The sequence below is a fragment of the Equus przewalskii genome, chromosome 15 (genome assembly GCF_037783145.1).
Source record: "Equus przewalskii isolate Varuska chromosome 15, EquPr2, whole genome shotgun sequence".
Lineage (NCBI taxonomy): Eukaryota > Metazoa > Chordata > Mammalia > Perissodactyla > Equidae > Equus > Equus przewalskii.
In genome coordinates, this window is record NC_091845.1 from 65,058,542 (window position 1) to 65,074,156 (window position 15,615).

Sequence of the window (15,615 nt, forward strand, 5' to 3'; positions counted from 1 at the left end):
GGGAAATCTTTTACATTTGACTGCTAAAATGTAGAAATGCAATCTGGCCAGGAGTAACTTTTACTCTGCTAGCATAGAAAATTCCCAAGGTATGTCAGGGCCAGCAATACAGAAGGCCACGAGAGCGTGTTAGAGAACAAACTGGAACTGATGAAGCAGATCTTTCATTCCTTCCAGTATCTGGAATAAGCTCATTTCTTATATTTTTATTGTTGATGCATACAATTCTTTTTCAGATGGTTCTAAGGCTGTTTAATAAGTTATTTGGTGGAAGAGCATTCATATACTGCGAGTCATTTGGTGTCTTCCCAGAAGTCCTCTAAATTGGAATCTTAAAATATGCATATTGGGATGAAAAAACAACTTAAAAACAGTTTTGTTAAATGTCTATTTTTTTAACTCAGTGAATGATTTTAAAAATTAACTTCATTGTTTTTTAATTTACCATCTGTTAACTCAATAAATATGAGTTCTTAAAGTTAACCTAATTGTCTTGGAATTTGCTGTTTTTGAAGCTGATTAAAGTTATTTAAATTAATTTTATTGTATATTCAGACTAGAACAAAGCAGTCTGCATTGGGATAGATCTTGGCTGATAATTTACAAATAAATATGCCCATTTTTAAAATGGACTAATTTTGTTTACAGCTCTTAATACATATAAATCAACTTGTAAAGAGGCAGAGATGTTGATATTAGAGAATCAAAGAAATAGTATATCAATACACCAAAACTTATAGTTATTGAAAACTATGTATAGGGACTGGCCTCATGGCCGAGTGGTTAAGTTTGCGCGCTCTACTACGATGGCCCAGAGTTTTGCTGGTTCAGATCCTGGGTGCGGACATGACACCACTCATCAGGCCATGCTGAGGTGGTGTCCCACATAGCACAACCAGAGGCACTCACAACTAGAATATACAACTATGTACCTATGTACTGGGGGGCTTTGGGGAGAATAAAAAAAAAAAAACATTGGCAACATTTGTTAGCTCAGGTGCCAACCTTTAAAAAAAAAAAGGAAGAAGAAAAACGTACAAAATTTTTGTCAACTCCATCTTTTGTCTAATGAAGAGGAAATATAGAGAGCATATTAATTGGAATATAATTACTTTTTTACATTCCCATGGATGAAAGAAGCTGCTTTGTTTCTTTAAATGTTGTTCTGACTCTGGCCAGAGTTTATTGGACTAATAGTGGTCACTAGACCCAAATGGGACAATCAGACTCTTCTCTGAGAACTGCGACAGACAGAAAGATGGGCCTTCCTCTGGGTGGCTTGACTGTAACATCCTTGGCTCAAGTACAGCTGGCAACCGTGATCTGCTATGTAACTGAGGGAAGAGGGAGCTGGACCGCCTGGAACAAGAAAGACCAAGAAGAGATATGGAAAGAGAGGATTTACTGGTTCCCAATACTTCTGTTCCTGAGGCCCCACTGCACTGACTTTAGATTCCATGAAAATCCCCAGTGTGCTTTTCCCTTTTTGCTTAAGCTCACAGAGTCAGCGACTATCACTTACAAGTCAAAATAACTTGAACTAATGCAGGAGAGAGGAAATCTCCCTGGTGGTAATGATTGTTTAATCAGGGATTCCCAGGCTTTACTCAGTCCCTGTTTTCCTTTAGATGAGGATAAGTTTTTAATTTTAACATGTCATTTATTTATTTTTTCTTTTATGGTTATTGCTTTTATGGCTTATTTAAGAAAGCTCTGTCTATCTCCAAGTTATATTATGTTTTCCTCTAAAAGCTTTAGGATTTTAGCTTCTACATTTAGATCTATGTCCATATATCAAATGAATTTGTGCATATGGTGTGAGGTAGGGATCAGTGTAGTTTGTTTGTTTTCTATATGCATATCTAGTTAGTCTAGCACGACTTATTGAAAATGCTTTCTTTATCACATTGGGTTGCTTTGGCGAAGGTGAAAGTTAGGAAGGGGTATGCAGAGGCCATCTGAAACTAAAGTAATGACAATACTAAATTGAAGAGGTAGATATATTTTATTAATTTTATTAATGAGTTTAAGAGAATGATAGTAGCTTCTTCACTTAATAAAGGAAGGAGATAATAATTCTTTCATCAGAATTCACTTCTTTCATGAACTCACATGTAATGCACCTAAAACAAATCTGATGACTAACAGTCAACTCAGTTTTCTGTTCCATGCTGTTGCCAGCTTACCCCTTTCCATTGCCTGTATAATGTGCTCCAAACATTAAAAGGAGCCAGGGATGCTGAGATACAGGCTGGGACTGTATCCATTAGAGAGAACAGACTACATTTGCTCAAGAATATTAAATTAAAACCAAACTGATAACCAAGTCAAAGCAGGTTTCAACTGATGGTTGTGTTTGTTTGTTAGTCCCATTTCTTTTTATTACAATCGGAGTTTTTGCTGTCCTTTCATTTGCATAAACCACCTTCCAAGTTATCTCATAAGGATCCTAAAGTATGTTTGAGGTGACCTCAAAGTGTGAATGATTCTCAAAATCCATTGATCCCCAATGTACAATTCATAGATAATCTGCACATAAATCATCTTCATGGCACACATAGTAAATGCTTAATATTTGCCGAAAACACTGGGGTAAATGGATAACACAACTGGCTCAGGGACACTGACCATCCTAGGCCCTTTCGAGGCCCTCCTGGGTCACCTTGAAGGCTGAAGGCCTCTGTACCTTGGCACACTGGTTGTCATTTTGTAATATACCAATTGGCTCATTCTCATCGAAATATTTCTATAAAAATGTACAGTAGTGGATAAAAATCTATAGTTTTGGCTAATAAACATCCATTTTCCCTATTTCTGGAAAAATTACCCCCAATTTATCTTGGAGAACCACATCTCCCCCACCCCCAGCCTACATGATTTGGGTAGGGTAGCTGCACTCCCAAATTCACTTGGTGCATTTAACCCAAATGTGGGTTAAAGAACCATAGCCCCTGAGCAGGGTGATGAGTGCAGGCATGGGTACATGAAACAATGTGATCCAGTCACAGTCAGGTGTAGTTCTTCTGCTAGAAACTTTGAGAAAGAGGAACACTCTTTGTGTTGGGGTTTCTATGTCAGGAGAATAGAGGCCCAGAGGGACTAGCTTACTATAGTAAAGAGAAAACCAGACAGAGAGTGAAGTTAAAACAGAAGTTAACACAGAAGAAAGGAGAACCAAGAGATAGTTGGTGACATTATTTAAGCAGCTAGATCTAACTATGCATAAAGCAATCATTACACTGTATTTTCCAGTTTTTGCGTGTGAGTGTTGGGGGAGGAGGAGAAGAAGTGAAACAAAACCAAAAACAAATGGCTCATTTTTGAGTTGAATTTCTGCCCCTTTCAACCCAAATTTCCCAAATCCATGTGGATTGCTAGATCCCAGCTTGTGTCTACCAAATCTGAATTTATGGACATAGAGAAGGAATCTGCATTTTTAATAGGCATTCCATTTAATTCCTATACACACTAAAGTTTGAGATCTACTGATCCAACCCTCTTATTTTATGGCTGAGGAAACTGAGACTAATAAAGACTAGGTGTCTTTCCCAAGATCATATTTATTCTAGAAATGTGGGAATCATGAGTGAAAAGAACAAAGATCCCTGCCCTGGTGGATATAAACAAACTAGCTGGTTAGTGACAGAATCAGAACTAGAATTCAGTTTCACTCTCTTCTTCCTGATGACTTGATTTCCCCAAGGTCATGCTTTAATAATTTTCTTCCATATTCCAAAACATTCTTGGTCTAAAATGTGAACATTTACTAATGGCAAAGATTCTACATTTGGGCAACATTGATAGCATATAAAAATAGGAGGTGCTTTAATAACGTTAAGGTAAACATTACTAGTGTACGGTCTGGAATTTGCAAACATTTTCATCAAAGCAAAGAGGAGAGAAAGCAGCAGAAGGAAGTGAATGCAGTACCCACCCTTCCCCTCAAAGTGTCAGGTAGCCAAAAGGTCTTTGAAGACTGTTGTTTTTTGTTAAAAATTCATGCAAAATGTGGCATGTGATTTCACTGTATGGGTGACTGTTTTAATAGAAAATAAATTCTTCCAAAATCTTTAAGGAAAAAATAAATATTCCAGAAATAGAGGCCATACTTCTTCTCTGGCTTTGTGTGCGCCTGGTACACTAGCAAGTCACCCAGAGGTACTTGCTTCTACCCCACTGACATTCCAGTCATTTTCTATTCTTGTTTAGATTCCAGGATTTGTTTTCTAATAGGATAATAATGACAACAATAACATTAACAAAAGAAACAATTGTTAGTCTTTATTGAGTACTAACTGTGCATTTATTAACTCCAGGAAGTGGGTACAATAATTATCCCCATCATATGGATGAGGAAGTTGAGGCAGAAAACTAAGAGACTTGCTCAAGGTCATACAGGTAGTAAGTAGCTGAACCAAGAGTAGAATTCAGGCAGTTGGACACATAAGGCTGCTTTGTCTATATGTATTAATTTACTGTGAAGTTCACTTAAAATATTATAATTTGCTCATGCTGCTCCTTTGTATTCAAAACTCACGGAACACATAAAATAGCTGAATTTTATTGTGTATAAATTATACCTCAAGAAAGTTGAATAAAAAAATTAGAATTTGCAGAGCCAAGTTGTTAAGAATTTAAAGACTTGATTGTCTAGTGAATTGAGTGGCATTAAGAATATGGATGTGTCCGTGGGAACATAACCAAAGAGAAACCAGTCGGCACACTTTATGAAAGGATACCTAGTGTTTCTAACATTTTATTGGAGTTTATGGGAGAGTGTCAGGTGTTCTTGCAGATTGCAGACTGTGGAGTGGCAGGAAAGTATGGTTTCAAAGCAAGAGAGGAGCTGGGAAGAATAAATCTTTAGCAGACTCAATTTGTTAAAAAATTGAAAAATTAAACATCATCAAGACACAGGCACACAGCTATGGGATAGACTGACCTATAATATACTCTGATGAGTAGTAATAAAGAGTTTGGTCTTCACTAGAAACATACAAAAACTATACAAATGGGTCTAGCATAGTTTTCCAGAGTGAGAGTACAGGGTTTTAGGCCCTGGTACAAGACCCATTTGGTTAGCCAGCATTCCTTTATAATGAGGTAGGATCAGTAAGCTTAGTCCTAGACAATAGATATTCTGAGGCTGTGCTGATCTTTGTGTCCTGCATTGAATGATTTATGCATTTTTAAAAACCAATAATATTTATCATAGACAGATACAGAAATATTATATGTGATCAACAGAAGATCATTGTACTCTAGGTGGTGGACCCCTGGGCTAGCAGCCTGGGGGACGCACCTTGATGGCCCCCACCAATGTCTCAGTCTCCGGAGAGGATCCTCCTCTCACTGGGATGCCCCCAGAGCCCACCAGGATGCCATGCTTGCCACAGCATGGCTTGATAAGCGGTGCATAGGTCCATGGCAGGATCGGAACCCGAGAACCCCAGGCCACTGAAGCAGAGCTTTTAAACTTAACTGCTATGCCACTGGGCTGGGCCTTCTAAAGTCCATTTTTAAAACAGATTCTATTACTAAATTTTCTAGCTATGCTTACATAAAATATTCAGATGTTAATTAAACATATATGAATAGTCCCCCCCCCAAAAAAAAGATGATTGTACTCTTGAAAAATAAACAGTCTAGCGAAAGAGGCATATGGCATAAGGAGCACTTGAAAAATGTGCTCTCCTAAAACTTTAGCTTTCTTTTCTGTTTTTCATTAGCTTTGCAAATATTTATCAGGTGCCTTCTACATAATGGAAAGTTGTGTCCTATAAAATGGGCAGTTTTAGAAAGGGCTTGGCATCATCCCTCAAATGGTTACAGACTATCTATAGCCTCCCAGACTCCAGACTTTTCCTGTCCATTTTGCCACCAGAGTGATCCTTCTAAAGAGATTTGTTGGTGTTACGCCCATCCTTACAACCTTTACTGACACCCTATCTCATACATGAGACTCCTAATGTCTCATGTAGGAGACATTGACTGGTGGTCCTTAACCTGATTTTGACCTCTAGACATTTTTTACCTCCCACACAGATGTACTTTAAAATACGGAGAAGTTCTCAATATCTAATATTTTTATTTTTCATATAAACTGAATTTGCAGCTTCTCTTTAAAAATGGGAAGATCTGACATTTGGCATCATTGGCATCGACTATCCCATTTAGACAGAAAATATATTCTCCAGATTGTCACCCCACCACTGCGCATGGTCTCAATTTGGTCTGCTTTTCTCACTTATATTCAAGGCAGACATAAGAGTTTGCAATGCCTGATGGATGGGATAATGTCTAAGCTCTGGAGCAAGTCGGCAAGGTCCTTCACAATTTGGAGCTCTTTGGTTTCATCCTTTGCAAAGACCCCATGTCCCAGACACACTGAATTCCCCATAGTTCCCTAAACAACAAGCTTCATGTTTCTTAGTGCCTTTACCATGCTGGTCTCTCTGCTTGAAATATCCTCCTTCTATCTTCCTTTTCTGCCTGGAAGATTCTCACTTTCATCAAAACTTAGTTCAATTCCTCTATGGAACTCTCTTAAATCCTGCCAGAATTATTCCCTTCTTCCCAAGTGTTTCCATAGCACTTTGTGCCTCTATTAGCATTGCAATGACTTCTGTCTGCACCATCATAAAATGTGTTTCTTGAAGAGGAGAACTGTTAACCGTCTCCATATCCCCAGTCCTTAATAGAGTGCCTAGCATCGAGTAGGTACACAATGAATATTTATTGAATGAGCAAAAAGATGGATGAATGAATACTGCCAAGAGAATTTTTTATTTGTGTTACAGGATTTTGATGTTTAAAATAAGGGAAGGAACTACTCAAACCAAATTTCAAATTTTGATAATGATCATGACATCTTCAGAGATAACGCTTCTTAAAAGTTCCTGTTCATTGTACCCTGTCCAGGAAATCAAGTCTTAGAAAATAAAATGTCTATAATAAAGAGTGACTTAAAATTGATAGGGTGCCACACTTTGCAAGGGAAGGGGGTACTGTGGTGCTGCACTGAGAGAGAGAGAGTAGGTGGTGAAAGAAGTCACAACGTATCTCCCTATAAGCTGGTGGCCTCTCCTGCAGTGTTTACCCTAAAGAATGGAATATTTGGGGCACAAAGTGGCAGGAAGAGATCATTTAGCTGGAGGCTATCATGTAGACAAGGGTCACTAGGAGCATGTAGCTCTTAGAGTTATGCACCATAGCTCTCTACTTTTGGGCACAAGGTAGGCTGCACTCTCTGGCCTCATTGTGATGATTCCATGGAGCCAGGCAACTAATACTGGCCAATTATTTGTGAGCCCAAATGACGTGTATCACTTCTGCCCACAGCATTTAAATGCCAATATGAGATCCCCAGAGTGATCCTTATTTTTGCCATAGCAACATAAAACATTCAAGATGGTAACTATTCTGTCAGCCTGGGATCGTGAATGAGGAGACATGGGACAGACCAGCTGACCTACAATGCACTCATAGCATGACCGAGAAAACAACTTTTGCCATGATAGGTCACTAAAAATCAGAATTGTTTGGTACTCTGGCATAACACAGTCTATTCTGACTAATACAACAGATTTCTCCTGTTTTGCTGCAAATGGCAGAACTAAGAGTAGTGGTTGAAAGTTTCAGAAAGACCAATTCTGTGCAGTTTAAGAAAAAACGCAATAAAGTGTACAAAGATGGAATGAACTACTTAGGAGAGTACTCATTCACTCACACAATATACACTGAACTCTACTCTGTGTAAGTATTTTGTAGGTAAAATCCCTGCCTTTAGGGAGGTAAGTGGTGAGTTCCTCTTCACCGAAGATGTTTGCGTTGATGGCCCCTAAAGGTTTGACTGGACAAATTATCTTAAACATACTCTTCCAACCTTCAGCTTCAGGATGTCTATTTCATCTGGTCTAAAAAAGAAAAAAAAAATCTATTTCCTCAAGTATTCCTTTGACTCAAACCACTTACTGATCCATTGAGTTATCTTTTCACATTTTGATGTCATTTTTCCAGAAAATAAATTCCTTGAAGGCCAATGCTGTTTAACCCCTCCTCTATATCTTTCTCATGCTATTAAGTAGGCAATATTTTATTGTCTATTCTCCTAGGAAAATAATCAGCTTTTAACGTTAGCTATTATTAGTGCCCATGTGATATGTTTCAGGTTTACTTGTCCTCCATTTAAGTTAGATTTGGACTTGTTAAAAAAATCTAGCACAAACATATTACCCTAATAACTTTGCAGCAAAACGTCTTTTTCTTCTGAAAGAAACCTTAGCCCTGTACTATTGAATCTGTGGCCAATTACAATATTTCATTAACATCTTAATTCAGTAAGTATTTAATGTATTCCTACTATGTGCCAGGGGGCAAGGTTTACATAAGAGTTTATCAAGATATGTTACTTAATGTCCTGCACCCATCATTACATAATTCTGTATTATAATAGAGCCTATGAGTTCTCTGTACAAGATATTTGGGGGGAAGTAAAGCAAACTCAAAAGGTTGGGGTAAAAGGTTCCGTTGGTTTAATGCAAGGGAACACATCACACCTTAAATTCTGGGGGCTTAGTTGGTAACGTGGGGGAGTGGCATGAGTAGGTAGCAGTGTGTAAGGGAGAAGAAAACCAATCCTTTTTCTGTATTTCAATTTTGTTAAGCTTCATTTCAGGCTTCCAGAATTGAGAATCAGTTGCCTGCTACAAGAAATTGCTAATAAGCAGTAGTAATTAAAGACTGAGAATTTATTCCTTCCTTTCCAAACCTGATGCCATTCCCAGATGGAGAGATGAGTACCGGTTAGGCAATTCAGCATTTTGGTAAATTAAGGCAGCAGGATTTGGTGTCTCCTCGATCGTGTGGAGGCAGAAAGTATTCTAGGAAGAAACACTTGTGTTTTATTTCGTGTGCCCATTGCAATCATTTACAAATTTTTGCTTTGCTTTACAAAACCAGGAGATGAGGTGGGCACTTGCATCTTAAAAATGAGGGCTGGTACTCTAAAGACACTAATTCATAAACTTTTCATATTGTTATGTCTTTGGGAGTGTTGTCTCTACATAAATGACAAACAACTGAAAAAGACGGATAAATTCCAGCAAATTCAATACCCATTGATAGAAAAGAACTGGCATGTCAGAAAGCAGTGTGAATACACTGCGCTCCTCTCCTTTATTTAGAAAAACCACACAAAAATACAGCACTGTTGATGTGTTTGTTACCAGGAAAGTAGAATCAGCCACTGTGTAAAAGATAAAATAAGACTGCACGGATATCAGGATTTTCCCAGCGTGCTGTGCTTTATTCATAGACATCTGATAGAAGAGGACCTAACAGAGCTTTTAGGAAAAACTGAATTCTCAGCCCACAGTCACTTTCCAGGAACTTCACTGCAAACAGTGCTCTGTGCTGGCGGGATGGAGATCTTAGCAATCTCCCTCCTGCTTCTATAGTTTCCTTCTCTCTAAATACAATTCTTTATGGGGACTTAATGAGAGAGCAAGCCTTGTGTGAAAGGAACTCAAGAAAGTGAAGCTTCTAAAAATATACCCAGGCGGCTCTACGGTCCTTATTGTTGCAAACTGACGTTTTGCAGTTCATGCCATGAACCTAACAACTCTACACACACACACACGAAGAAAAAAAGTAAAGACTATGTTTTTTTCTTTCTGCAATCCCCTAAACTTCGAGTAAACAGTATTCATTTTCTGTTGTCATACTCAATGCAAATTTCCCAAAGAGGACACAACACCTAACAAAAGACCTGTTACCGTCCTTAGAGCTGGGGGAAGAATGGCAGGAGGACAGGGGCAAAGTTGATCTTGGTCCAGCTTCTCCTGAGCCTGGGGTGCTGAACCTCCAATCACTCTGATCTTGCAGAGGTTTTTTGAGTTTCAGTTCCCTTTCGGGAAGGTTCCCGGGCCCCTTCTCCTCCGCGAGTCCCTTATCATTAAATCCTCATCTCTCTCCCTCTGCTTCCAGCTTTTTGGAGAAATTGGACCTCAGCTTAGGCGTCTTTTTTCCAGTGGACTGAAAACAAGTACAGCTGCTGATGGGAAGATAAATATTAAACACATGGGCAGGGGGCGACGTGAGGGTCTGCCAGAGGGCCCCGTCTTCCTCATTCCACTACGCTGGGAGGCAGCGCTCCCGGATGGGGTGCTGAGAGGGGCGAGGGTGGGGTGAAGGGAGACGGACAGAGCAGGCAGTAAGGGAAGAAGGCCCTCTAGGAAAGATCATCTCGACTGAACATGACAAGAGAAAAAAACTGGCCCACATGCCCCTAGTGGGGAGCGATGCACCCCACGCAGGCTGGGGGGGGGGGGCTGCGTCGGGGCTTCTCACCTGACTTCCTCCTCCGCTGGCACATAGACTACAATCACCCCTTCACCGCCCCCCCCCCAAAGAAAAGCTCAGCCAAACAACCAACAACAAGAGGAAGCCGCAGGCAGCAAGAGGAGGGGTGCGCGCGGTGGGGGCCCCGGCGAGGTGAGGGGGCAGGGTTGGCGAGCGGCGAGCACCGCGCCGCGCACCCCCGGGCGCACTCCCAGCGCCCACACTTACCCCTGGCAGAGGAGGGTCCGGTCTTCGGCGCCAGCCCCAGGGCGCGCCCCCCACCCGCCATCGCCCCTCGGCCCGCCGCCCCCCACACCCCGGCCGGCGCGCTGGGAGGGAGCCTGGGAGCGGCGCGCGGCGGCGGCGGCGGCTCGGGCTCGGCTCGGCTCGGGCTCCAGCGCGCCTGCTGGTGCCGGCGGCCGCCGAGGCTCCACCGCCAGGGGGAGAAGCCAGGGCGGGCGCTGGGGAGGCGGGTTGGGCCCTCGCCGCCCCGCCGGCCAGCCCGCGCCGCACAAGCTCCGAAGCGGCGGCGGCGCGGGGTCCGCCGAGCCCCCGGGCGCAGCGTGCCCGGCCGAGGAGCCGCGGCTGGATGCGCGCCCCGGTGGCTGCGGGCTCCCGCGGGGGGCGCCCCGGCCGCTCCGGTGCGCCTCCAGACTGCGGGCGCGGCGGCCGCCGAGCGGAGAGCAGCTCCCGCCGGCCCCTTCCCCCTCCCGCCCCCGCCGCCGCCCCCTCCCCCTCCCCCCGGTAACATCTCCTCCCTCCCCCCTTCTCTTCCTTCCCTCGGCCCCGCGCGCTCGCTCGCTCGCTCGCTCCTCGCCTCGCTCTCCCCTTTAAACGCCCACTTCGGATGGGGAAAGAAGACAACTTGAAGTCAAGTTGCAATTAACTTCCGCGGCAGCCGCAGCTCCGGCGGCGGCGGCGGCGGCACAAGAGCAGAAGCCGCCGCCTCGGAAGTCCGACGCCGGCGCGCCCGCCCGGGGAGCCGTGCCTGGTCTCCGGCCCGCGCTCGACAGCCACTGCCGCCCCCAACGCCCATGCCTGAGTGAGTTCTGTTCTTTTGCCTCTCTTTTTTCCCCCCCGTTCTTGCTCTTTTATCTCTGTGTCTCTCTGTTTTTCGGAATTGATCCAAACTTCTCTGTAGCACCCACCCACGGCGCCCCTTGTTGGGGCGGCACGGCTCCCCTCTTGTGGGCGCCCGGCGGCAGGGGTCTTCCGAGCCCCTTTCTCGCGCAGCCGGATCCCGGAGGGGCGGGCCGGGAAGAGTGAGGAAGAGCACCCGAGATGGGGGACTTGAAGATGCCATTCGTTCTCTCTCAGGGTGTGGACACACTAACACACCTGCCCGACAGATCCTGGCTGAACAAACTCCTTCAGGTCATCGGTGTGACCCCTTTTGGAAGAGAAAAGGGGAGTCGAAAAGGCCGAAGGATCAAATGGGGAAAGGGAGAGCCTCTCTATGCGCCCCGGAGCCGGGCTGGCAGAAAGGTGCCCGGCTGAGTAGGCTGGGGGAGTGGAAACGTTCCCCCGCCGGATCGCGAGTAAGCTCAGCATCCTTCCTCGGTCCATGTCCGCCTTCCTCCGCCCCCCGCTGGCGCGGCGGCTTGGGAGCGGCGGCGGAGAGGGGCCTGGGAAGTTTGCGGCAACTTCTCCATCCCGGGAGCCACTCGGGCGCCGGGGCGCTCAAGTTGGAGTCGGGAGTTTGAAAGCCGCGGCGCTCTGCGTTTCGAGCCCTCGCCGGCGGTAGTGAGGTCCAGAAGGGGCTCCTGGCGTGAATGTAGGTTAGGAGTTGGGCTGGAGGCAGGAAGAGGTGCTGCCCTCTTTGCGGGGACCGAGACATCACAGGTGCGGCCTCGGGGTCCGCACCGTGTCTCCCTCCTGCGGTCCCGACCCGAGCGTGGCGGCCTTCTCCGAGCACTCCACTGCCGAGGCTCCCGGGGCGACAGAGCGTGGGTTTGGGCAACCACGAGGAGAGGGTCGAAGCAGGCAGGTCCGGGGAGTGACACGTGCGTTCCGGGGAAGTGCACTGAGCAGGACTCCTGGGATGACCCCAGGAGGCGGAGAGGGGCTTAGGGCTCTAGCTGGAGGTTTTGGCCCGGACCTCCACCAGGGCGTTGCAAATTTTATTTACGAGTGTCAACCACAGGATCCCCTCTCTAAGTCTCCTAGCTGGCAATTTTGACCCCTGCGCCCTTCCTCGGCGAACTTTCTCAGCGGCATTCCGGATTTCCAGGCAAATGTTGTAAGACTTGGACTCTACATGGTTGTAAAAGAGACAGGGAAAGCAGAAAGACGTCTTACTCTCAGGAGAGAACCTTTCTGCCTTGACTGGCTGGGGTTCCATGCTTGCATCTCTGGAGGCCAGGGGACCTGACTTTCCCAAGAGGACAAGGAGGGGTAAGAATGAGTAAAATGCGACCGCACAGTGTGAGGTTTGTCCTCAGTAGTCCCGAAAATCTACAGTGTTCGTGCTGCTGAAGTAACTCATCCCGTTGAAACTTTATTGAGATTTACACCTTACGTAAAGTGGATTTTTCTGAGATGTCAGGAATGTAAGATTTATTCTGTAGTCAAACGTAGCTGCGAAAACCCCCCGTACTTGAAGACGGGAGAAAGCCAAGGTTGAGGTGTTTGCTGTAAAAACCTTTAATCTGCTGTGTGGTACCAGTGCTGAGATGTAGCAGCGGTCCTTTATTTCTATGCATATTATTTTAGTAGAACAGTAGTACATTCATATACTGGCTGCTCCAGTCTGCTGGCAAACATTAGCATTCAAGCTTACATTTTTGACAAATGTGCAGACAGGAATAGCATGAATAGGCATCTTAAATATTAACAACCTAAGCATCTGTTGTGAAACAAATTTAATATATTTACTCTGTTTTTCTCACATTGTTAGAAAAGGTTATAATAAGTGCATAATTTCAACTTTAGTTAGCAGAAGTAACTGGCTGTATCTTTCACTACCTCTCCAAGTGTTTAACACGATCACCAGACATAAATACTTTAATTAACTTGGTTAGGCACATTATTAAACACACTTTAGACAACGTGCATCCTATGTAAAATGGAACAGTAGCAAAATATGTATCCTATTTGTGCACATTTTAAATGACTATGCATTTTATAAATATACCGAGCATGTTTATTCTTCATCTCCATTTGACACTTATTACTTCATATTTTTTCTAATGGAAACAATATTTTAAGTGTAGAGTTGTTCAGTCATATGTAATACATAATATGTAAACAGTAGCTACAAAATACAAAGCATTGTTAAATTTGAGTATGGCTGCATGTAACAAGATTATACAAGAGAAATAAAAATCACTGCTCAATTTTGTATTCCTTTCTGAATAAAGAATACAAATGATGGATGACAAAAGAAGAAATAGGGATTTCCCTTCTACAGTACTAGTGCCTTAAAATGTGGGGGGGGTGGGGGTGGGAGTGGGGGGTCAAGGAGAAGGGGAAAAAAAGAGATAGAGAAAGAAGACCTAAAGAACTTCCAAAGTCTGAATAGTTATTTCCAGAATCAATGCATTCCTCATTTTCCCACAAGCTGAAATATGTAATAAATAATAGTTCTTTGTATATAAAAGTATTCAAAAGGAATGCCTTTTGTTCAGTTGTTGTAATAAATTAATATATTCTTTGGTTGATAATCTACAAAAGTAGTTCTTTTGTCTCTCAGCATCTTAAGCAAGAATAACAACAAAATGAATATTGGCTTATTTCTGCAAAGAAGTCTGTTGCCAGCTATAGGAACCTGTGATTGAATAAGATAAGATGTGCTGAGTGATGGTTAAGAAAGATTACATTAAGTTAGCAAAGACTGAAATATCTGGAGGAGATTTTCAATTTTTTTCATGTGACAGGTTGTGGATTGTAAATTAGGCCTAAAAGGTCAGGTGACAGGCACCTGTTCCTCATTATTGTAAAAATCTTTTGGTTACAAACACTATTAAGCTAAACACAACATGGATATACAGCAGGGAGTCTATAAAGCACTCTAGTGGTTTTTCATCTGCTCTGTAAATTTCCAAAAGGGCCATACATAGATTTGCCCTTTACACAAACACATCATTTCTTCCAAGACGTGTCGTCTTGGATGACTCTTATGTTAGTACTTGGGATTGATGAAGTATATAAAATAAATGCATATGACTGAATCAGTCTTCAGACTGTGTCTAGACATGTTGTAGCCGAATGCAAAAATATTATTTTTTAAACTCTTCTCTTTCCTTTATAATCCAGTGATGACTTATCAGAATTTGTTCATATTTTAAATAGAGACCTCCCCAAATTACCTTTTATACTTTGTAGATAAGATGAGTTCCCATTTTAAATGATGCTATGAAATATTTTGCTTATTACTTGTGTGTAAGGAGAAAATTAGTTGCTCTATACTGTCATGGCTTCGTGGTATATAGAAAATGGGAAGAAAACCACATTTTACCTGAATGCTGTTAGGAAGCATATCATCATTTGATCTTCAAACTTGCCACTTCTCTCAGGAGAGTCCAATAATATTTCTATTAGAGTTAAGGAGTGTGATTTGATTTTTATGAATGGTTTACCTTTAGGTATTTCAGAGAGCAGAATGAGCATACATATTCAACAGACCTAAGTAGCACAAGGTTGCAAAATATTAAAGGTGCCAGTTGCTTTTAATTAGCAAAGGAGGAGAATTTTGAGTAAATTCACTAACTCAGATTATTAAATTCAATATTTAAATATGTTCTTTTTTTTGGTTTTGTAGAGTTTATGCTTATTATATTAAGTATTCATTTTTAGCATTTATGATCAGATTACAGAACAGTCATTACTCTTGCTTTTCAAATTGATTTGGTTTTGAAACTCCAAAACTCTGGGATGATTTTAACAAATTGGTTTACATTTTGACAGAACAGAGTTAAGTTAATTAATAGATCAGGCACGAAAAATCATCCACGGTAGGGTGTACTTTCTGGTAAAATGAAAGTTATGTTTCAGCATGATGAGCATCAGGCTTCAGTAATCTGTTCCTCGTGTGGAATGAACACTTCCTACTTCGAGCTAGCAGGCACCTACTGTTTATTTACGCTGCATTAAACTGACAGCTCAGCAATCAGAGGAAAAATATTACTTACCTTCCTGAAGTAAATACCAGTTTATAGGTTAGTGCACGTATTTATATTCCTGTCACCACTAAATAACGGCTCTGTCTCCATTTTAATATCTACCTGTACTATAATCCAGGGCTTCAGACTCTTCCTGGTTCGGGGTAGGGGTCGA

General features: G+C 42.7%; 1 protein-coding gene across 1 annotated transcript in view; it reads right to left on the minus strand.

The window, feature by feature from the left end:
- LOC103550649 (homeobox protein Hox-D11-like) overlaps nucleotides 1-11,211 on the minus strand; it is a 28,716-nt gene extending 17,505 nt beyond the window's left edge. The window contains exon 1 of the mRNA XM_070577521.1: nucleotides 10,570-11,211. Coding sequence (XP_070433622.1) covers nucleotides 10,570-11,092 — 523 coding nt within the window. The 5' untranslated portion in view covers nucleotides 11,093-11,211. The remainder of the gene's footprint in view (nucleotides 1-10,569) is intronic.
- Between the last annotated feature and the right edge of the window lie 4,404 nt (nucleotides 11,212-15,615).